Genomic DNA, 23939 nt, shown 5'->3' on the forward strand with positions numbered 1-23939 from the left:
TCCAGTCAACAATATATCATTTAAGGAAAGACCACTAGATTTGGAGGATGCATCAAAGACAACTCTGAGTTTAGTTGTAGAACTGGTTGGTTTAAGAACCGCATGGTGGGGAAGATAATAGGTCAGCCTGTCTGACAAATCATCGAATTCGGTTACCCTTTTGCAATGATTGAGAGCCTTATATTCATTGATAAAAGTCGTATATAAAACCTTCATTTCAGGGTTTTTCTGGAGACGCTTTTCTAACATTAGAAATCGACGAAGGGCTAAGGACCGATTATTACACAATCCGTCAGTAGAAGACTTCAAAGGTAAATGCACAATGTAACGTCCACTCTCGTCTCGACGAGTAGTGGCAGCAAAGACAGCTTCACAATCTTTTTCATCCTTGGTTAATAAAGCGGGAAGATCAGCTGATTCAACAGACCAGAATCTTTCAATTGATTTCTTAAGAGGATCAAGGGAAACGGTATAGCAATATTGTGAATCGCAAATTGGATTAACATCCTTCACAGCTCCGGCGACAACCCATCCTAAACGAGTTTCTTGTAGAATCGGAAGATTTTCAGATATTTTTAGCTGTCCTGGTAGCAACAACTTGAAGAAAAGATTTATTCCAATTAACAAATCGATTGCCCCAGGGATATTAAACGATGGGTCGGCGAGTTTGATTCCGGACGGCAAGTTCCAAGATGACACAGCAAATTTACATGAAGGCATTTGGCTAGTGACTTGTTCGGTGACAAAACACTCTAGTTGTTCTTGGAAATCAGAATAACAGGATCGAATTTGCAACTTCACCATTTCAGTCAAGGTAGATTTCATTCCATTGGCTCCAACAATTTCAACGTTAGTTGGAATACGGGGAAGATTTAGTTCGTCAACGAGAGTACGAGAAACAAGATGTGTTTGCGACCCGCAATCTAAGAAAACGCGGCAGGTTTGAAACTGATTATTATCATTCAGCACCCTAACTACAGCCGTCATTAAAAGACTGTTAGTGAAATGCGGAGCATGATTTACGGAACAAGTATTTGAAACCTTAGCAAGTAATTCGGCATTCGATTGCCTTTCACTGGATTCAGATTGTAGCTTCCCTACATCAAGTGCAGGTTGAAGCTTTATCAACATGGAGTAATGTATGGTGTTTACCTTGGCATTTGAAACATGTTCGATTAGATGTACAAGAACTGCTTTGGTGCCCTTTGCGCAAGCAGTTAAAACACGCTTTCAATTCTCTTACCTTGGCTTGACGATGCTGAATGGTCATAGCTCGAAAAACTTCACACTTGTAGATTGGGTGGTTATCTTTGCAGAAATCACACGACGGGTCATGTTTCCCAGTGACAGCAAACGTCTTCGTTGAAATGTTTCTCGGAGAGGGTGTTGGATACTTAGCAGGAACAGATGACTTCTGGTGAACAGCAGACTTCGATGATTCTTCACACCGCGCGAGTATACAGCAACGCTTTTTCAAGAACTCTAGAGTCTCGTCGTAGCTCGGTAGATGTTTGTGTGGTATGGATGATTCCCACTCCTTACGAGTATCCTTGTCCAAAGCGGTAGATATTAGATTCACGACAAATCGTTCAGAGACTCCAATCAACTCTTCCTTCATTAGGTTGAGTCCATCGACGTGCCTGGTTACCTCGTCAATCAACTCACGTAAATCCTTACTGTTTTCGCGGCTTATCTTTTTCAGATTCAGTAGGGCTTGAATGTGGGTGTCAACAATTAAACGTTTGTTTTCAAAACGCTCCTCCAGAATTTCCCACGCATGTTTGTAATTATTGTCGTTCAACGTCTTGGCATCAGTAACGCCCGCAGCAGCTCCAATCAACGATTTATCCAGGTGGTAAAGCTTAATTGCATCTGAATCGGTCGATGTTCTCATTACGTCTTGGAACATCGCCTTAAAACGTGGCCAGTTCTCAGGTTTACCTTCGAAAGTTGGAACCGGTGCTTTTAAAGGTTGCTGCTGCACAATGATGTGTGGCGTTGGCGATGGCAGAATCGCAGGTGGCAAGTTAGGAGCACCAACGGTTTGTAGTGATTGAATCATGCTTTCAACCAACACACTAGTTTCGGTATGATGCATCTCAAAGGCGAGGTATGTTTGATCCTGCTCATCAGCCTTTTCTGCAGGACACAATCCTATGATTTGATGATGCAAACCCAAATATTCTTGAAAGTGATTCTCTAAATTACGAGCGTAGATTTTTAACTGCGCCAAATCCAGTCGCATGGCAGCAGCTCCAGCAGCGTCTTCAACAGCCTTACGAATACGTGTTACCTTCGCCTTCGCTTGGCCACGCAAATGAACGAGCACCTTCAGGTCCGCCATTCTTTCCTTATGGTCTTCCTTCACAGGTGTATGCTGGATCGGCATCATACGAATACTAATCACCTTCTTTTATCCCGTTTTTCAACACAAAACAAATGTTTTAATACTTCACTTGATGCGGTTATAGGTTCTTAAATTTGTTGCTTCTCACGATAGTTTTTACTTTTGTCTTTACAACGTAAATACACGGTGTGATTGTATATTCACTCTTCATACGCGAAAGTGCAGCCCTTTGCATGCACAAATACACGACACGACGAGTCCGATATAACAAGCGTGCACGAAACTTCTAAAATGCAGCCCTTTGCTTGCACAAATACACGGCACGACGAATAAAATACGACTTAACACGATAAAACGATAATGCAGCTTGTGTTTGCACGGTAGGGTAAACTGTACGTGTGCGAAAGTTCGAGAAGCCACCCTTTGTCTTCCCTTGCTTGCTCGCGGCCACGTGCAACACACACCTACACGGCACGACTGTACGCTTACCGCGCGGGAGCGAAAGTTCTAGAAGGCACCTTTTGTCTTCTTGCTTGCTTGTGGCAACGTGCCACACACATACACGGCGGAACTATACGCTCACTACGCGATCGCGAAAGTTCAAGAAGCCACCTTTTGTCTTCTTGCTTGCTCGCGGCCACGTGCAACACACACAACACGACGCGATTATACGCGAAAATTTAAGATTTAAGGCACCTTTTGCCTTTCTTTACTCAAGGTGACAACAAAGCGACGATCCAAAGCAACGGATTGCTCGGTTGAGCAGCAGCGAATCGCTCAGCAACAGCGCGGCTTCGACTATCCGGTTCGAAGGACCAAAAAATGTGTCCGATTACGGACAATTTTATGGTTAAAAACACGACGAAACGATGACACTAGAGACCTCCGTGGAGCAATCTCTATACCGGCCAGCAGACGATTTTGCGGTTGAAAATCTCCGCACAGCGACGATAGGAAAGTAGCTCGAATATAGCGGGTGGACTGTAAACCCAGTGAGAAATATTTTACTCTTCTTTACTATTCGTCCTTTATTGCTACCTTTACAACGTTTGAAAATACACTGAATGCTGAGTGCGATAACGACACTGTATTTATAACAAATTTCTTAATCTAGAATGTTCGCTGCTTTCTGATTGGCCCACCAATCAGCGTCGCGCAAATCACCATCAGCCAGAGAAGTGAAAACGTGTGTGTACGTGTTAGCACGTGTAAATGCCAAGGTATAACAAAAAATGAATATGCATGACTGTACATGATGATTCGAGAAAGTTCGCGGATTGCTTTGGTTTCGTTAGCGTTCAACATACTCGTTCGCTCGCATGGTAGCGAACAGCACTAATATGTGCTTATCGACTACACGCGATTGGCCTTTGGCAGTCTGTGGACGGTTCCACTGGTCATACTCGATTGTGGTCGCAAATTGTTGCTGAGGACAAGTTTGCCCTTGCTCCTAGCGATGTAACGCTCATGCGTACTTTCCCGTATAGGACTTTCTCAAGTGACTTTCCTCCTAGAGAGGATTGGATGTCAGGCTACATGGAAAGGAAAATTTCCGACTATGTGGTCTGTTATACCGATGGTTCCTTGTACGAAGGTCGCGCGGGTGCTGGTATTTACTGCCGTGAGCTAGAATTGGAGGAATCCTATTCGTTGGGTAGTTACTGCACCGTTTTTCAAGCTAAAATCTTTGCAATTATGTGCGGAGCTCAGTTTGCACTTCAGAAAGAACTGATAGGCAAGATTATCTACTTCTGTTCTGACAGTCAAGCCGCTATAAAAGCCCTTTGTGCGGCTAATTCTAAATCTAAAACAGTCATCGCCTGCCACACCCAATTAGAAGAACTAAGTATTCTAAATGCCGTTCATCTGGTTTGGGTTCCTGGCCATTCTGGTATAACCGGAAATGAATGGGCTGATGAACTAGCAAGATCTGAAGCAGAAAAGTCGGTTTAAGGACCGGAACCTGCTTTACCAATTGCGGCATGTTGGATAAAACAAAAGATTCGATCTTGGTTTTCATCTGAACATGTACGTTATTGGGAAAATCTTGAAACTTGTCGTCAAACGAAAAGTTTCATTGTTAAGCCTTGTGAGAAGGTTGCGAAATTTCTTTTGCAACACTCAAAGGTAAATTGCAGTATTCTTGTCAGATCACTGACTGGTCACTGCAGGCTAAATTATCATATGGCTACGATTCAGCGAGCTGAATCTGCTGAAGCTGAATTGTAATTTATGTGAATCCGACTACGGTACACCATATCACGTAATTTGCAACTGTCCTGCAGTAGCACAATTGCGTCATAGGATCTTTGGATCCTACGTCTTAAATGAATCGGATTTTAGGAAACTAAAATTACGAGACATTTTGATGTTCCTTACCGAAAGCGGTATTGAGCTATAAGCTCTTATTTATCATGAGTATACCCCCCAGGGGGTGTACTTTTGATAAGTTAACTACCAAGGAATGCAGTATCCCTTCGGGGGTACAAAAATCTCTTGGTATATATATGTTTGTGTTTGTCCAAATTCCTCATCCACCCCTTCCTATTCCTCCTGTTTTCCTTCCCGTCCTCATCAGGTAAATGATGACACGGGCAAGATGGGCAAGGCACAAATCTTCCACATGATTGTGAGGAACGTGCTGCACGAGCCAAAGATGCTGATACCTGATACCTGATACAAATCGTATATTACGTATACACTAACGTATATTCTTCAATAAACTTGTTATGAGTAAAATGTCAGAATTATTCAATGCATTAATACTTTAAATTGTTAGGAAGATAGATAAGCATAAACTGATATCACAGTAACGAAGCAAGCAGCATGTAAGGTGTACCGCAATTGGCGCCAACTAGAATTTTCTCTCGTTTCTTCATGTGGAAAAATGGTGTCTGTATGCAGCAAAACTACCAGCAAATGTAAAATGTTTAAAATGTATCCGTCTGTTGGTAATCGAGTAATTCGGGGTCAAAATCAGGGTATTTTTTATAATCAAAGTTCTACAGTTCCTAAACAAGCAAACATAAAGGTATACTATGTTCAGCAAAGTTGTGTATTTTTATTATTTATACAACTTTGAAATACCTGAAAAACTCATACAACAATTACAAAAAGAGCTAAAATAGAAAAACTGATTTTACAAATCAATACAATACAATATAATACAATAAATAAGATTTTTCTATCTTTGCTGAAGAGATAGAAGGTCACTGTCTTCAGCAAAATTTCTTGTAATAATATATTCTAAAAGTTTGCAGAACACATCAATGTGTTATATTCAAACTGAAGGAAAATAATTTTTTTATTTCACTTTTGGGAGGACTAATCAAAATTCAGATTCTACCAGACGATAGAGCTTTCAATTCTAAGAAACTCTTCCAAAGGTTTGATAAACTTAAAACCAAGTTTTCTCAGTCTAAACTCTAGTGCGTACGTTTTCTTCGGGTTTGGGCTATTTATTGTGCGCGCGAGTAACTGTGTTATAAAAGTTGGCGCGAGTATTCGAGGGTTAATGTGGTGTGGTGTATTCGATTGCTCATAACTTTCAAATTAAACAGCCAATCAAAAAACCATTCAATAGTGATCTATCCGGCTATATTACCTGCCAAATGAAATTAATAGCGCCTAAATCGGTTTGGCCATCTCTGAGAAACAGGCGATCACTTGAACCTTGTCAAAACTGGTTTTTTAAGGCTAACTTTTAAACCACTTGTTTGTTTTCTATGAAAAAGTTTAGCAATAGTAAGAGCTTTCATTTGGTACCAAGATCGATGAGATCGGTTATATGGTTCCGGAGAAAATCGTGTCACGTAATTTTCACATTTTTGCTTATAACTTTTAAACTAAAATTCGGACCGCGAAACAATTTAACAGTGATATACTAGGTAATAATACCTCTCAAATAAAAGTAATAGCGGTCAAATCGGTGCAGCCATCTCCGAGAAATAGGCGATTGAAAATTGAAGCGCACACACATACACACACACACACACACACACAGACATTGCTCATTCGTCAAACCTGATCGATTGGTATATGTGACACGGCCCTCCGGGCCTTGGATCAACTTCGTGTTTTTCGACCAATTCCTAAACCTTTGTTATATAGTATAACAAAGGTAAAACTCAATAAAATACATTAAAATAAGAAAAATAAACAGGTTTGTCTTGTTCGTAAATCCGGACACCTCACATCTCAGTGAACCAATATCCGGACACTTTTGAATCGTTTTCCGGACAGCCAAAACTTTCTCATATTTTGTCTAAGAAATGTATGCCTATAAGTAAACAACTTATCACTTGTTACATGTAGTATTAAATAATCATCTCTCTGCACATTTTTCACTTTTAATTGCACTTTTGTGCCATTACGGTACGATTCTAGTCAAGTACGATGCTGACTCACTTACCTAACCAGAGAATAAAAGTGTACTTAATCACTTTACAATCACTTTCTACATTAAATGCCTCAAAGTGTTTTGGATTTCCAAATATTTTGCCGCTTCCATAGATCGAGGCTCCTTCTTGTAACACACCTTCTGCCTGGTTCAACGTGTCCTTTCGCATTTTCTAGAAACACATTAGGCAGCTACCATCAGTAGTCAAACATGCCCGGACTGAAAAACATGGTTTTTAAGCCGGACAGCATAAAAATCCACCTTATTTGACCACATTAATGAATGAAACCGTCTCAATTAAATAAAATTTACCTTCTTTGTCGATGCTAAGTTAAAAAAAATTGATTTCTTTGAATAATAAGTTCCCAACACCTTAAATCGCGAAAGCACTACTTTTTAGTAATCCAAAAAAAAACCCGATTTAATCCACCTAGTGGTGAAAGGAACCTTTGTTATACGGTCTTACTTGCTATTTGAGATAGAAATCAACACGTCTTCGTCTATTGGTTAACGTTGCGTAATGCGTTAGTTTACATAAAATTTTTGAAAATTGAATAGGTTTGCAAAATTTGCACAAAATAGTAACACTTTTAAATTTTGATAGATCCCTTTTTCATGAAATTGCTGAGTAAGGACAAGTAAGTTGTTATTAATCAGAGTAAGTGCAAATAAAAGTAAGTTGTGAGAGGAAATCTTATTCTTTAACATATACATTGCCTAGTAAAGGTCTAGTTTATAGGTTTTTGAACTATGCATAATTTCCTGTAATGCCATTCGATTTGATTCACATCAATAGAGGTTTCTTGAAAAATTTTCAGTAATTTTTATCAACCTTCGGTTACTCACGCTGTTGTATTTTGTACAACACATGTAGGTTTTCCTACGCCATATTGTTATAAAATTACAAATCGTTGTTTAACTAACGTATATTCTCCAATAAACTTATTATGAGCAAAATATCATAATTGTTTAATGCATTAATAATTTAAATTGTTGGGAAAATAGATCAGCATAAGCCGCCATCACAGAAACGAAGCAATCAGCATGTGAGGTGTACCAGAATTTGGCCCCAACTGGAATTTTCTCTTGTTTCTTCATATGGAAAAATGGTGTTTGTATGCAGCAAAACTATCAGCAAATGTAAAATGTTTAAAATGTATCCGCCTGCTGGTAGTCGAGTAATAAGGGTATTTTTTATAATCAAAGTTCCACAGTTCCTAAACAAGCAAACATAGAGGTATACTATTTTCAGCAAAGTTGTGTATTTTTACTATTTGTACAATTTTTTAGTACATGAAAAAGTCATACAACAATTACAAAAAGAGCAAAAATAGAAAAACTGATTTTACAAAATCATATACAATAAATAAGATTTTTCTATCTTTGCTGCAGAGATAGAAGGCTATTGTCTTTAGCAAAATTTCTTGAAATTATATGCTCTATAACTTTGCAGAACACATCAATGTGTTATATTGACATTGCAGAAAAATAATTGTTTTATTTCACTTTTAGGGGGATTAATCAAAATTTAAATTCCACCAGACAATATAGCTTTCAATTTCTGGAAACTCTTCCGCAGGTTCGATAAACCTAAAACCAAGTTTTCCTAGTCAAAACTCTAGTACGCACATTTTCTTTGGTTTTGGGGCTATTGTGCGCGCGAGTAACCGTGTTACAAAAGATGGCGCGAGTGTTCGAGGGTTAATATCTTTTGACCGGTAAAACCAATTCTTATAAAATTTTGCATATATATTCGTAGTGTCAAAACCTCTCGTTTGATATAAAAATAATTGAAATTAGGTAGATTATCTTGGTTAAAATCATTATAAATTATTGTTAATTTTGGTGTGGTGTATACGATTGCTCATAACTTTCAAATTAAACGTCCAATCAAAAAACCATTCAATAGTGATCTATCAGGCTATATTATCTGCCAAATGAAACTAATAGCGCCTAAATCGGTCAGGCCATCTCTGAGAAACAGGCGATCATTTGGACCTTGTCAAAACTGGTTTTTTAAGGCTAACTTTTAAACCACTTGTTTGTTTTCAATAAAACTTAGCATAATAGTTTAGCAATAGTAAGAGCTTTATTTGGTACTAAGATCGTTAAAATCGATGGTGTGGTTCCGGAGAAAATCGAGTCACGTAGTTTTCACATTTTTGCTTATAACTTTTAAACGAAAAGTCGGACCACGAAACAATTCAATAGTGGTATTCTCCACTATAATACCTTTCAAACAAAAGTAATAGCAGACAAATCGGTTCAGCCATCTCCGAGAAATAGGCGATAGAAAATAAGCAGCGCACACACACACATACACACACACACACACAGACATTGCTCAATTCGTCGAACCCTATCGATTGGTATATGTGACTCGGCCCTCCGGGCCTTAGATCAACTTCGTGTTTTTCGACCAATTCCTAAACCTTTGTTATATAGTATAACAAAGGTAAAAACACAGAAAAAAACTTGATTTAATCCACCTAGTGGTGAAAGGAACCTTTGTTATACGGTCTTACTTGCTATTTGAGATAGAAATCGACACGTTTGGTTTACATGAAATTTTTGGAAATTGAATAAGTTTACAAAATTTGAAACAAATAGAAGCACTTATAAATTTTGATGGTTTCTTTTCTCATGAAATTGCTGAGTAAGTTGTTACTAATGAGGGTAAGTGCAAGTAAAAGTAAGTTATAAGATAAAATATTATTCTTTAACATATACATTGCGTAGTAAAGGTTTAGTTAATAGGTTTTTGAACTATGCATAATTTCCTGCAACGGCATTCTATTTGATTCACAACAATAAGGTTTTCTTGAATAAATTTCATCAATTTTTGAACCTTCGGTTAGTCACGTTGTTGTATTTTGTACACCATATGTAGGTTTTTGAATGCCATATTGTTATATAGTTACAAATCGTATATTACATATATACTAACGTATATTCTTCAATAAACTTGTTATGAGCAAAATGTCAGAATTATTCAATGCATTATTACTTTAAACTGTTAAGAAAATAGATTAGCACAAACCGACATCACATAAACGAAGCAAGTAGCATGTGAGGTGTACCGCAATTGGCCCCAACTGGAATTTTCTTTCGTTTCTTCATATGGAAATATGGTGTCTGTGTGCAGCAAAACTACCAGCAAATGTAAAATGTTTAAAATGTATCCGTCTGTTGGTAGTCGAGTAATTTGGGGTCAAAATCAGGGTATTTTTTATAATCAAAGTTCTACAGTTCGTAAACAAGGAAACATAGACGTATACTATGTTCAGCAAAGTTGTGTATTTTTATTAATTATACAACTTTGTAATGCATGAAAAAGTCATACAACAATTACAAAAAGAGCTAAAATAGAAAAATTGATTTTTCAAATTCATATACAATAAATAAGATCTCTTCGTTGAAGAGTTAGAAGGTTACTGTGCTCAGCAAAATTTCTTGTAATAATATGCTCTAAAACTTTGCAGAACACATATATTGAAACTGAAGGAAAATAATTTTTTAATTTCACTTTTAGGGGGATTAATCAAAATTCAAATTTTACGAGACGATAGAACTTTCAATTTCAAGAAACTCTTCCAAAGGTTTGATAAACTTAAAACCAAGTTTTCCTAGTCAAAACTCTAGTGCGCACGTTTTCTTTGGTTTTGGGCTATTGTGCGCGCGAGTAACTGTGTTATAAAAGTTGGCGCGAGTGTTTGAGGGTTAATATCTTTTGACCGGTAAAACCAATTCTTATGAAATTTTACATATATATTCGTAGTGTGAAAACCTCTCGTTTGATATTAAAATAATTGAAATTAGGTTATTTTTCTTGGTTAAAATCATTATAAATTATTGTTAATTTTGGTGTGGTGTATTGAATTACTCATAACTTTCAAATTAAACATCCAATCAAAAAACCATTCAATAGTGATCTATCCGGCTATATTACCTGCCAAATGAAACTAATAGCACGTAAATCGGTTTGGCCATCTCTGAGAAACAGGCGATCATTTGAACCTTGTCAAAACTGGTTTTTTAAGCATAACTTTTAAACCATTTGTTTGTTTTCAATAAAAATTGGCGTGAAATTTAGCAATAGTAAGAGCTTTTATTTGGTACTAAGATCGATGAAATCGGTTATGTGGTTCCGGAGAAAATCGTGTCACGTAATTTTCACATTTTTGCTTATAACTTTTAAACTAAAAGTCAGACCACGAAACCATTTAATGGTGATATACTAGGTAAAAATACCTTTCAAATAAAAGTTATAACAGACGAATCGGTTTAGCCATCTCCGAGAAATAGGCGATTGAAAATTGAAGCGCACACACATACACACATACACACACACACACACACACACACACACACACAGACATTGCTCATTCGTCGAACCTGATCGATTGGTATATGTGACACGGCCCTCCGGGCCTCAGATCGACTTCGTGTTTTTCGACCAGTTCCTAAACCTTTGTTATATTGTATAACAAAGGTAAAAACACTGTTTGACACCAACGTTACGTTTGGATTTATTTAAGTTATTTCGCTCAGCCTACTTAACCACCGATTATGTTTACACGATCTTAGATATATTTGCAAAGTAAACCACATAGCTACACCTCATAAATTGCATATATTATTACTTAATAAGGGTAAATTAGTGAAGGTGTCCGGATATTGGTACCGTCCGGATTTTGATGCAGCATGGTATTATTAAATATTTAGAAACCAAGTAAATTTTTCTTGTAAACACAATTGTTTTCTCTATCTTATGACGCAAATTGGGTTTCGATGGACCTCAATTTAGATTTGCTATGGACAAACTAACTTAGAATCGTTTTTAAATGAGCGGTAGATGGCGACCATACGGTACATTAATATTTTTTGAAACGGTGATTCTGCAATTGTTGAAGGGACTGTAGGGGAAAGTAATGAAAAATTTTTGAAATTGAGGGTAAAGAGCGGAACGGTGAGGGGGAGGGGAGGGGGGGGGGGGGTTATTGGTAGCTACGCTTAACAAGTAGTCGTTTTGACTTCTACCTTTTGTCCAATGCTGGAAGGTGCATGGGTCGAGCCAAGATATAATCTGAGATTATAACCTAATTCGAACCCACAACACCCGCCAGGGGATGTGATTCGCTGGTACCCATGTACCTTTAAACCGCACCTTTGGCGCTGGAGAGTCCAGCGTTTAAAAAAATATTAATAGTTTTAATACCAGTATTTTCGTGATGTATATTAAAATCATTAAGTTTGAATTTCACCGATTCGTGTGTTCTAGCGATATCGAGCCTTTCATTCAAATGCATGTCTCTTTCCAAACATTTCCTCTTGAGTTTCGCGTTTTTTGTGGTACTCACAATTTGATCTACCATCATATTTTCTATCTGGTCGTCGAAATCGCAGTTAATGGCTTGTTGTTTTAGCCGTAAAACAAATGTATCCAGTTTCTCAGTTGCTCGTGGCTGCATCTGACGAAATTTTTGGCGTTAAAACGTTTTGGAAACTCGAGGTACAAAATATTCCTCTAGTAGATTCATTGCTACTCGATATCGATTATCAATCACATTTGCAATTTCATTATCTCTCCAGCTTATCTTGCGGACATCGGGACCACCAAACCTCATGAGTGTTCGAAATTTATCATCGTGATCGTTGACTTCTTTTCATGCAAAGTAAGCTTCAAATTGTTCTCTCCATTTTTCCCAACGTACGGACACCGAACCTTCAGCGTCTTCGACGAATGGAGGGATAAGTTGGTTTACCTGATATTTAGACATTCCTTTTCTAAATAAAGTCTTTTATTTCAAAATATATTCTGAAATTAAACCTTAGAGTGCATTCCATAAATGTTTTAATTTTAACTTGGGTTCGCCTAATGTTACTTGACACAAGAGGGTCGCCCAGGGCCTACTCTGTCTTTCGCATCTAAGGATCGCCAGGGACTTGTTTAACGCTTTGTTTCCAAAAATCGCTAAGGATATATTTTAACATCCAAGGATCGCCAAGGATTAATTAAACTTTCAGTATCCAAGATTCGCAAAGGATTTGTTATTTGTTATTTGGCTACTTCCGCTTTAGGAACAGGTTTTATGTACCGCAGGGTAGCTAATGATCCTCGGAGTTCTCCTTTTTATGTAACTTTATGTCAAGCACTCTAAAGCTTCTCAGAAATTTTATTTTCCTACAAGATCCTACAAGATTCACAAGAATACAGTCTATTCTTAAATTATACAACAACAAAGGTAATAACAAATATTTAATGCAATGTGTAGAATATATTGGTTTTGTTATCTTGAGAGATAAAAAAATTATGTTGATCCAAAAACCAAAAATATTATAATTAAAACCCTCCGTGCTTGAAGGGATAATGAACGTAATTGTTTTATTCAAAGTGTAACGGTGACAGAAATATGGATAAATAATGAATAGTAGCGCAACTAACGGGTGACAACTAAAATTTTGGAATTTTTTTCTCAAGCTGTCAAAAAAAGACAAAGATACATGAAGAAGATCTGATTTACCGAAATTAAAGGTACATTATGTTGAAACAAAATTAATGTATATTTGAAAACAGACCGTAATCGACTGTTCGGCGAAGCTTCCGCTTGGTGTCCGAACAAGAGCGTTGTACGGCCGTCATGTCAACTTTGCGAATGCATCTCTTGATTCTACCAATCAACTGTTTGCAATTCGTGGCTCCCCAGTTATTTTTGTACACCAAGGAACTCAAAATCCCGAAGAAAACTTTGATTGGGCACACTGAGACACATTTGTCGGGTTGTGGTTTTTGGGTACAAATGGGATCGAATGGGTATTCAGGAACGATTGTGTTTGTTTGCGTAATGCGATGATGCTCTATCCGCCCAAAACGCGTAATGTCCATCTGCATGATGCTTTTGTAGAAACGGGATCAAATCTTCAAACATTCGTCTGGCACATCTTAATTGATAGCCAAACCAGAGGACTTGTTTTTGAAGGCACGAGAAAGAGAACGATGTACTTCTGCGTCCATAATTTTTGCTGGTCTCCCACTGCCTTGCTTGCGAATTAGTTTTGGACATCTTAGGATATGGTAAACAGTCGAAGCCGCAACATATTCGCTTTTTAAACGTTATACCTTATACTTTATGCCGAGATTTATGTGGCAGCTCGTAGAAGTTTACAACGCGCTTCCGACATGCTTCTTGTTGCGACGTCATTTCAAGCAATACAAGGCAAGCATAAACAAAACAAAAAATATTGACAAAAAGAGGAGAGAGCTAACACATACATACTCTCATTTCTCTCTGAGCTCGTTTGTTGTTGAGTATAGGGGACTCAAAAAAATTCCAAAATTTTAATTGTCACTCGTTATTGCTGCTACCTCAACTATTGGATCAACTACCTACCCTATTTGAATTCGCATTATGAGTTTAATATAATATACTATACATAGTTCTATTTATTTCACATTTTTTGGTTGAATTCTAAATTAAACGTATTTTCGTTATATACAGCTGCATATAGTGTAATTTTATTCTATTTTTTAGGTTGGATTCTACATTAAGATTATTTTCATCTGAGAACTATTCACATGTACAGGATATCGATATTGAGCCCTATGTTTCAAAGATGCTGGGAACAGGAAAATTAGGATTTTCGTTTGTACGAATTACGGCGCTTCTAGTCTCCTGTAACCGTTTATGGATAGGTTTGTAACAATATGATTGAGCGACATTTAGATTATTAAGGGGTTATATATACCTTAAAGAGCAACTAAGCTATATGTAGTTGAGATGTTTAAAAAAGTCAACTTTCCTAGAGTTTTTCTCCAGTAAACTGAGGAAGAATTATTCTAGGGAAACTTGATTAACTCAACTAAACTGCATAGTTGACGTAACGACCAACACTATCACTGTTGTGAAAACGCATTTTTATCGAGAAAAATGTTTAAGGCCACATAATCATAACTGTATAATCAAATAATCTGTCAATTTAGTAGAGATTATTAATCAAAAGAGCGCCGATGGGGTTTCGTGATACATTTCTCGTTTATTGTATTCAAAAAATGCATCCGCCATAAACATACTGTTTGTTGAACGTTTATTCTCATAGCTTTGGCGTAAAGCCCGTGAAAAGCAGATTGCTATGCTACGTGATCATGCGGGGAGACGTCAACTATGAAACCATTAGCAGAGTAGCTCTGAATTTTAATTCAATCTATTAAAAGTCGGCTATCTTGGTTGATTGATCGGAATTAGCAACTGATCGGAATTACCTGCGTTCATGGTAGTTCATCTGTCCATTCAAATACTTAGTTTGATATATTACCTTAATTTGAGGCAAACGTTAAAAAATTATGAAAATTTAGAAAAAACTTGAGCACCACAGGGTAAAAATGAAACCTTGTATGCACGTTACGATAACTTTCAACTATATTTCAACCCTCTCTGTCTCATGGTAGCACAGGTCATACTAAAATCAGCCGATGAATTTTTTTTAAGGTTTTTGAATACCTATTATAGGTATTTCTGTCTTAGAACGTAGTAAAAATATTGTTGTATAAGTTATATTGTTTTGCTTTACGAATTGCTTTATTAACTTTTTCAGATTACCAAAAACTGTAAATCATCCAAATACCATTGGGGCAGAGAGGTTTAACATACATTATTTGTAAAAATAGTTACAGAAATAGCTGCTATAGTTGATCTCCTTGAACGCTTCTAAAATAATTGAGGATTTTGTTGATATTTTTCGGTGAATAAACAACTCATCTATGCTTTTATGCGTTACGCGTTTCAATCTACCATGTGTATTTCAACCATCTTTGGACGCCTGAAGGAAGTAGAATTACATATTTTATAATAATCGTCACTGGGAGCAAAATATATTATGATTTACCAGTATTTTATAAAAAACACTACACTAATTTGAATTGTTAAAGTCATGATTTACACTTACAAAAAGAACGTCTTAACTTTATGAGCGACTCGTACAAATTCAGCACAGCATATGACGGTCTAATACCAAAACTACGTAATATTCAAACTTACCACAATACAACCCACGGAGACTCAACCCAGCGGAATACTAACGAAACTGCATAACTATCGCGGTAAGTGTGACATTAAGTGCGTTGCAAGTATGACCTGTGAAATATGCTTAAACAACACTTCCGCCGATTGTGCAATGTGGTCATGTATTGAGTGTTCGCGTAAATTTTACGCTGCGTGCGTTAGAATCCATGCCTAACGTGTATCACTACAGAAGAAAGTGGATATAACGTCATTCATCATGCCATATTGCAGTAGCTGCCAAAACTTAGTTCGAGTGAAAGTTCACTAAGCAGCAGGCAGGATATCTCATCGATCAAGTATAAACCAACCGAACGCAACAGTTATTGAGGAAGCTTTTGAGCGCATCGATCTGTTGCTTGTAGAAATAAAAAAACAGCGGACATCTACAAACAAAATCAAAAACAAGCACCAGGGCTTGAAAAGGGATCGCAAGTTGAATGTGACTGCCGTGAATGCGATACTTTCCGCATTCAACCTCCGCTTTTGATCGTTCACATTTGACTGTTTTTTGAATCCAGTCAATCTGCCGCTTGCGCTACTGCCGTCTTACAATTCATGCGGCCTCTCCGCAAAAGCAAACAGTCGTACTCCCGCTTTGCGCGTTCGTATGAAGAATCTGAACTGCAAATTGACTGGAAGCATAAGATGACGTATTTTTTCGTTTCTCTTTTTGTCTCCAAATCCGCTGCTCACAGTAATAGTTTATCACCCGGACGTCGGTCCGATGCAAGCAAAATGTTCGTTTGTATTAGACTGATTCCGACCGACTTCTTCCATGCACATGTAGTGGGGTTGTTTTTTGTAGTAGGTGTAGTGTAGTAGGCGAGAGAATTATAAGTGCCACTTTACTCCAAACACTGATCAAGAGTAGAAGTACTTTCATCAATCACTACAGTAGGTTGAATATGGGTCATTCCATCTCAAACGTACACAAAAATTGGAAAAATTGGATCCGACCATCAGCGATATTAACCAAAGTTGGCATAATTGTTCATTCCGACCCCACAACCAATTTCCCAAGATATTTAAACATACTTTCGTTAACAATTCAGTTAAAATTATGCATGCCCCAGATATTCAAAACGCCATATCTCCCAAACTACCAATATTGTTTTTTCTAGTTAAGTGGTTCTTATGTAGAATTTTCTGGCGAACATTTTAAGCATATTTATTTGAAAATAAAATTGGGGGTGTTTTGAGACATTCGCATTTTTCGTTTTAAATTGCAAAAAAAATGTATGATGTTAACAAATTAGATAAAAACTGATAACATCATTCGATTGCGTGGCCAAAAAACCATAGAAAAAGTATATTGCCATGTCTTCACATCAAACTGATTCAGAGATATTTGAACCCGAAAAATGACTTTTTTTGAAAATCTGTAAAGAAGGAAGTAGCGCCACTGCTAGGGAGATTGATCAATCGGCATAATATCTTGAGAAATTGGTTGTGGGGTCGGAATGAACAATTATGCCAACTTTGGTTGAAATCGCTGATGGTCGAATCCAAACCTTGTGTACGTTTGAGATGGAATGACCCATATATGATAGCGCCACATAGCGCGGTTGTTTTCGTTAACGTGGTGACTGCCAGTCATTTGACTGTTTTGCAGTCAGTCGCTGCTCCAAACGGTAAAGGCAACTTGATCGAAACGAAAATGTCAAAAAGGCATAGAACGCATTCGTTCTACTGCGTATAATCGGCGTTTGAATGAGCAAACTGCCAGTTGTGTTATGCGTTCGTATTCCACCACTAAACGGACGGTGTGAACTTGAATGTACGTTGAAGTGACTGCGGTAGAAACATCAGAGGGGTTGTGTACAAGACACGACCGCATATATAGGTGACGCAAGACTACGTAAGTCTTTTTGTAGTGATAGTAGCATGTATTCATGCTTGTAATCATTCGATTCTTCATGTATACATGCTATATTCAACATATATACATGCGTTGTATGTAACATTTAGTTGTAACATTGCATACGTTCAATTCTCAAAAGATTGTGATCCCGAGATACAGCGTTTTAAATCAAGCAATCGCCCATTTTTAAAGTAAAATTAAGAGCCAAATAACTTTTTCTTGAATCAGTGATTCTTTACGCAATGTAGAAATACCTTGGCATATCGGGAAAGCTAGCTTTATAGCTTTTCGTTTAATTTATAGCGCTAGATGAGGCAATAACACTTCAAAAAGCCTTGTGAAATATTTTTCAGCTCGCTTATAGGCATGAGTTATTACTTTGCTTCACGGGCGTAGCCAGTAAAGTTCCTTGGGGGGGCTGACATAGCCTAACCATAAGCAGCTTCTTCAGGAAATGGAGAATTATTTTCAGTTAAACACTATTTTGATTGCAATTGAGTGTTCTTCATCAGACAAATGCGGCTATGCTTTGCTCATCAAACAAAAAACAAATTGAAATAACATAGTTAAAGTTATGGCTTCCCAGCTCGCATACAGGTATGTTGTATGTTCGAATCTCGGCTGGCTGGGAAAGGCTGTTAAAGTCCATAGAACTGAGTCTCTTCAAGACGCAGCGAGGGTGCTGAAGAACAACTTATCCTGTATAATTCTCTACATCGCTCTTAAGGTGATCCGACGATCAGATTTCGAAAAGAGCGGTTTGATTCTCAGTAAATGTAGCAAACTTCTTGGCTAAGCAAATGACTTTGCCAGGTGGCTAACCAGGTGACAGAAACTTTGCCACGACGAAGGCCATCTGTGCTAGACTGTAGGCGGAGCCTAGCAGGATTGAGCTTAAAATCAACGCGTCGAAGACCAAATACATGAATGATAAAAGCTCAAATGGTCGCTGTTAAGTCAGACCGAGCCAAGTGACAAAAATCTTATTTCGAGAAAAATGCGTTCGAAGTTTGCTGCTCTGTTATGGTTTGTAGCTATCAATTGTTCGAAATCATCTCATAACACTGGCTGTTTGCAACATTTATGTAGTCTTATTAGAGTAAAATGTAGTTTAGAAAATTCTTGATCGTTTGCTGTCATTAACTAACTCTTTTAAATTTGGTGATTTGGTCTGGTCTGATTTAACACAAGCATATTCAAGCAGGACAACGGGCCTACTTTGACCTTCGCCAAACGCTGCGATTAAGAGACATAAGCCACCTTAGGAACCGGACAATGTACAAACCCCCTATTAGACCGATAGGCCATACTCACGGAGGACTTACGCGCCTTTGCGGAGGACATTTGATGAAGTACAAGCTGAAAGCGAAGAGAAGCGGAGGTGCATGAATCAAGGGCAACATACACTGCTTGGGAATATTACCAACGTACATTTGGTGAAAGCCGGTAAATTACAGTGAACCAGTCACGTCGTAAGGAAAACGGTTCTATACAACAACCCCTCTGACACCGGCACAGAGCGACTCAACGTGCGAGTTGGCTCGTTCAGGTCTGAAGCGACATTTTTTATTTTTTAAGTAAATGCCCGATTTAATCCACCTGTTGGTGAATGGAACATTGAGATGGTATTCATTTGTCATTTGAGATAGAATTCGACACATCTTCGGAACAGACTTTTTGATAAGACTATGGTTATCTAAGATATCTAAACTGTGGGACCAAAAGGGGAAGTGCATCGCTATTCAATAGATAATTTAAACACGTTTTCCTCGAAACCATGTTTTTTTTTATAAATATATTTATTTATTACGTCTTTAGTAAAATAATGTACAGACTGATCTAAGCTAAGTATCTTATGCTAGTTTTAAAATGATGTCTGCTTACGTGAAAATCGAACACTTCTAAATTATTTAACAAGCTAAAATATTTGTACATCGGATGGTTTTGTCCAAAAACTGTTCTGTGCCTTACAATATGTATTAACGAGCGTTGACGGGATCGTCGGGCTGGGACGAAAAAGTTTGCTAGTCGTAAAAGGTCTGGGCAATCAATCCTATTGCACAGCACGTCAAGGCAAACATTCTTTGAAGGTATATGCGACGTTGGTTCAAAAGCTCCAGTCTTATCAATATGCGTCTCTATTCATACGGCGGTTCCATGGCAGTCGTCGTAATGCAAAACAAACGAAACAACGCTGCACTCTTTCAATGCGAGCGATGTGAGTTGCATGGTAAGGTGCCCAGATTTGAACAGCATATTCGAGGACACTTCGAACGAGGGAGCAATAGAGAGTGCGTACACATCTCGGAATTCACGAGTGTTACGGCGGATGAATCCAAGCATGGAAAAAGCTTTGGAAGTAGTCGCACTGATGTGTTCGTTGAAACAAAGACTGCAGTTCATTATTACTCCCAAGTCTTTTATCGATGTAACACGATCCAAACTGAAATCATTTACACTGTAGTTATAAGTTAGCTGCGTTCGCGCTTTGGTCAAACTTATTATTTTGCACTTTGTTGCGTTCATCTCCATGCCATTTAAGACACAGCAACTGGCTATGCTGTCAACGTCTTGCTGTAGAGCAGCACAGTCGACCAATGAGCTAACGGTGCGATATATCTTCAAGTCGTCAGCGTACATAAGGTGATGAGAGTTAATTCGGTAGCTCAAGTCATTCACGAACAAAACGAGGGACCAAGATGACTGCCTTGCGTCATGCCAGATGGAAAAACTACCTGACTCGACCGATCCTAATTTAACGGCTGCTGATCTATCCAATAGATATGACTTTAACCATGCGATGAGCCAATGAGGAAAACCAAACTTCTCAAGCTTCTTCAGTGTTAATTCATGGGGCACTTTATCGAACGCCTTGGCAAAATCCACATAAACGCTGTCCACTTGACATCGCTTTTCCAAACTTGAGCGTGCTAGTGTATGCCATAAGATTTGTGGTAGTAGAGTGATTTTTCATGAAGCCGTGCTGATATTCACATATTATGGGTTTAGCCGCAGAGTACATTCTATCGTGAATCAGAAGTTCGAACGTTTTGGCCGAAATCGGTTGGTAATTTTTAACATCGCGCAGCGTTACCGGGTTTTAGAATAGGTGTAACAGCAGATAACTTCCATGCTTCTGGAAAGACACTCTCCGAGAGCGACAGGTTATATATGCGACAGAGCGGTGGTCCAATTACATCCGCGCAACGACGAATGAATCACGGAGGTAGTCTATCCGGTCCGGGACCTTTGGACGGGTCAGTATCAGTAGACTTCAACGCGCTGATGACCTGGCTCCGGTGAAAGTTGGGCATGGCTTGTGTATATCGTACGATGGCAAAGAGTTTAGAGTTTAGAGAGGGATACCGTGAAAGCACCTAATTCCGATCACCTAAGGCATGATTCATCTTTAAGTCCCTACTGAAAAATATAGCTTTGATATTTTTTTACACGGTATGTGTCTTTAGCAAGTATTTTCAATTATGTTTCATGAAAAAATACTAAAATACCATTTACCAAAAGTTAAAAAAATGCATCAAAGTAAGATGTATCAGTGCACCTAATTCCGATCATCAATTATAAGGGGTGATTCTAATTCCGATCACAGGTGTATCTAATTCCGATCACGTCATGATGAGCTGTTAAAGTATAAAACTATTGTCAACTCGTACCAAATGGATCTGAAAGGTATTGCATTTATGTAGTTTGACGACAATCCCCCTACGAGTCATCTTCTGCTAAGCGTGTAGGGCGCTATATCTCTGCATATTAGCGTTGATAGGAGGAAATGCTTATCAACTTAGGAACTATACTGGCTTGTTTCATTATGCCTGATTTTTGTTTTCAGGTATAATAAATTCAAATTTGTCACGAGGTTTTCGAGTCACTTTAAATCTCGCATGTGCATAATATTTTTAGATATAAATTATCAAATTATGGTTGTATATGAGCACCAATGGCATTATATTAAATTTATTAAAAGGTATTTTTTAAAGGTATCTTAATTTAATTGTAGTAGCAACAAGTATTGGACTAACATTCCTTACCATCCCACCAGGACCCGCATTCGGACGTGGCCGGCGTCGGTATTGATCAGCATGCAGGGACCTGATAAGGTTGCACAATGAGGAATAGTGTGCTGTCCCAAGTATGCTCTTTCCAGCCATCATTTTGCAATTTTCATCGGTCCTGGTCAATAACGGAGTAGCAGCACACGGGCGGTATCCTATGCTTATGCTTATGCTTAATCCCCCTACGAGTCATCTTCTGCTTGCGTTAATGATCATTATTATCATTAGCTTAATATTCATAAAATGTGTGCACTCAAAAGATCGACAAGTGGATAATGAAACTTTTCTCTTCTTTTATCTTTGTTCAACTGTTACAATTACAATAAAATTGGGCCACATTCGACGTTTTCATAAAGCTTTGATCATAAATAATAGTAAAAATCAAATCAGAAACGTTGTGTTTCAGACATGACCGCGTAGTTGGCGTAGAACTACGTGAGGCTGGTTTTCGCGAAGAAACCTTGAATATTAAAGAAAACTTTTTACACCATATTGGTATACGTGTAGCGTAAAATAGCGTAAAGTGAGAAAAAAACAAACAATAATAATATTATCTTGCTGCACCGTATTTATGGTTGCACTATGGGGGATTTCCATACAAGCAGGCGGACAAAAATATTTTCGAATTTTTTCTAGGATTTTTGATGTTTGTCTAGTTGATATGATTAAAATATGTTGTTAGAGTACATTTGCAAACATTTCACGAACATATTTTGAAAAGGGTTTAACTGTTTGCCTTTGTCATATCTCATATGTGAAAAACTAATCCTTCCTTCTCAAATGTACAAGGTTTGGATTCGACCATTAGCGATTTCAACCAAAGTTGGCATAATTGTTCATTCCGACCCCACAACCAATTTCCCTAAGTTTTACACCGATTGATCAATCCCCCTAGCGGTGGCGCTGCTTCCTTTTTTTACAGATTTTCAAAAAAGTAATTTTTCGAGTTTAAATATCTATGCAACAGTTTGATGTGAAGACATGCCAATCTACTTTTTCTATGGGATTTTGGGCGCGCAATCGAATGATGTTATCAGTTTTTATCTAATTTGTCAACATCATACATTTTTTTTGCAATTTGAAACGAAAAACGCGAATACAGTGGTTTACCGATTTTATCTACCTATCCGAAAATTTTTGGTAGATATATTTGGAAAGTAGACAAACTTAAATAAAATAAATTGCTGGAATAAATTGGGGAAAATAAATTGCTCTAAAATAATTTAAAAGTACAAAAAATATTGTTATTATTAATCATTTGTTTCAATTATGTATTATTTTAGCGTAATTTTACGCATTGGGCTCATTTTATTCCTATCAACCATTAGCCATAATGCATGTCAACTCAGCAATATTATGAAAAAAGACATATCGAAATTCAAAATTGCTCCGATTTTATTCAAATTTTGTGTACTTATTCCTTTGCAGTAAATTTTAGATCCGTATTTTCAATTGGTACTTAGGGTTTTCTTTTCTGAGTCAGTGTGGTCCCAAAAGTTACCATTTTCCACCTTTTTTGCCTTTCTACTATATAAATATATAGTATAAAGGTATAGAAATCACTTGGAAAACCGGAAATGGAAAGAAGGTCCTGCGGGCCGAATGTTATATACCATTCGGCTCAGTTTCGAAAACTGAGCATTTTCTGTGTGTGTGTATGTATGTGTGTGTGTGTGTGTGTGTGTGTGTGTGTGTGTGTATGTGTGTGTGTGTGTATGTGACGCTTTTAATCTCACTCACTTTTCTCGGAGATGGCTGGACCGATTTTAATGTTCTTAGTGTCAAATGAAAGGTCTAGGTGTCCCATTGGTCGCTATTGAATTTCATACTGATCGGACTTTTAGTTCAAAAGTTATGTATAAAAATACGAAAAATATGGGACTTCATTATCTCATAGGTCCCTTAACCGATTTGAACAAAATTGATTGCATATGAAAGAGGAGCCTTGCAAACCCTTAACTTCCAAATTTCATGACGATTGGACTTGTAGTTTGAAAGTTACATAAAGAAATGTGAAAAAATAGTATTTAAAACATATTTTTGAAACATATAAACATTAATTCAATGAAAAACATCACACATTTTATTATTATTTGAAAATTACTGCTGAGATCTATCAAACGAAACCGAGTTATTTAAAATCGGACGGTTCATTCAAAAGTTATTCAAACTTTAACACTTAAGCACCGTATATTAAACCGTT

General features: G+C 37.5%; 1 protein-coding gene across 1 annotated transcript in view; it reads left to right on the plus strand.

Annotated features, from left to right (window-relative positions):
• The window catches only part of LOC128734593 (JNK-interacting protein 3), a 700363-nt gene that overhangs the window by 517318 nt on the left and 159106 nt on the right, over positions 1 to 23939 (plus strand). Inside the window, exon 9 of the mRNA XM_053828867.1 lies at positions 14279 to 14439. Coding sequence (XP_053684842.1) covers positions 14279 to 14439 — 161 coding nt within the window. The remainder of the gene's footprint in view (positions 1 to 14278; positions 14440 to 23939) is intronic.

This window comes from Sabethes cyaneus, chromosome 2 (genome assembly GCF_943734655.1).
Source record: "Sabethes cyaneus chromosome 2, idSabCyanKW18_F2, whole genome shotgun sequence".
Taxonomy (NCBI): domain Eukaryota; kingdom Metazoa; phylum Arthropoda; class Insecta; order Diptera; family Culicidae; genus Sabethes; species Sabethes cyaneus.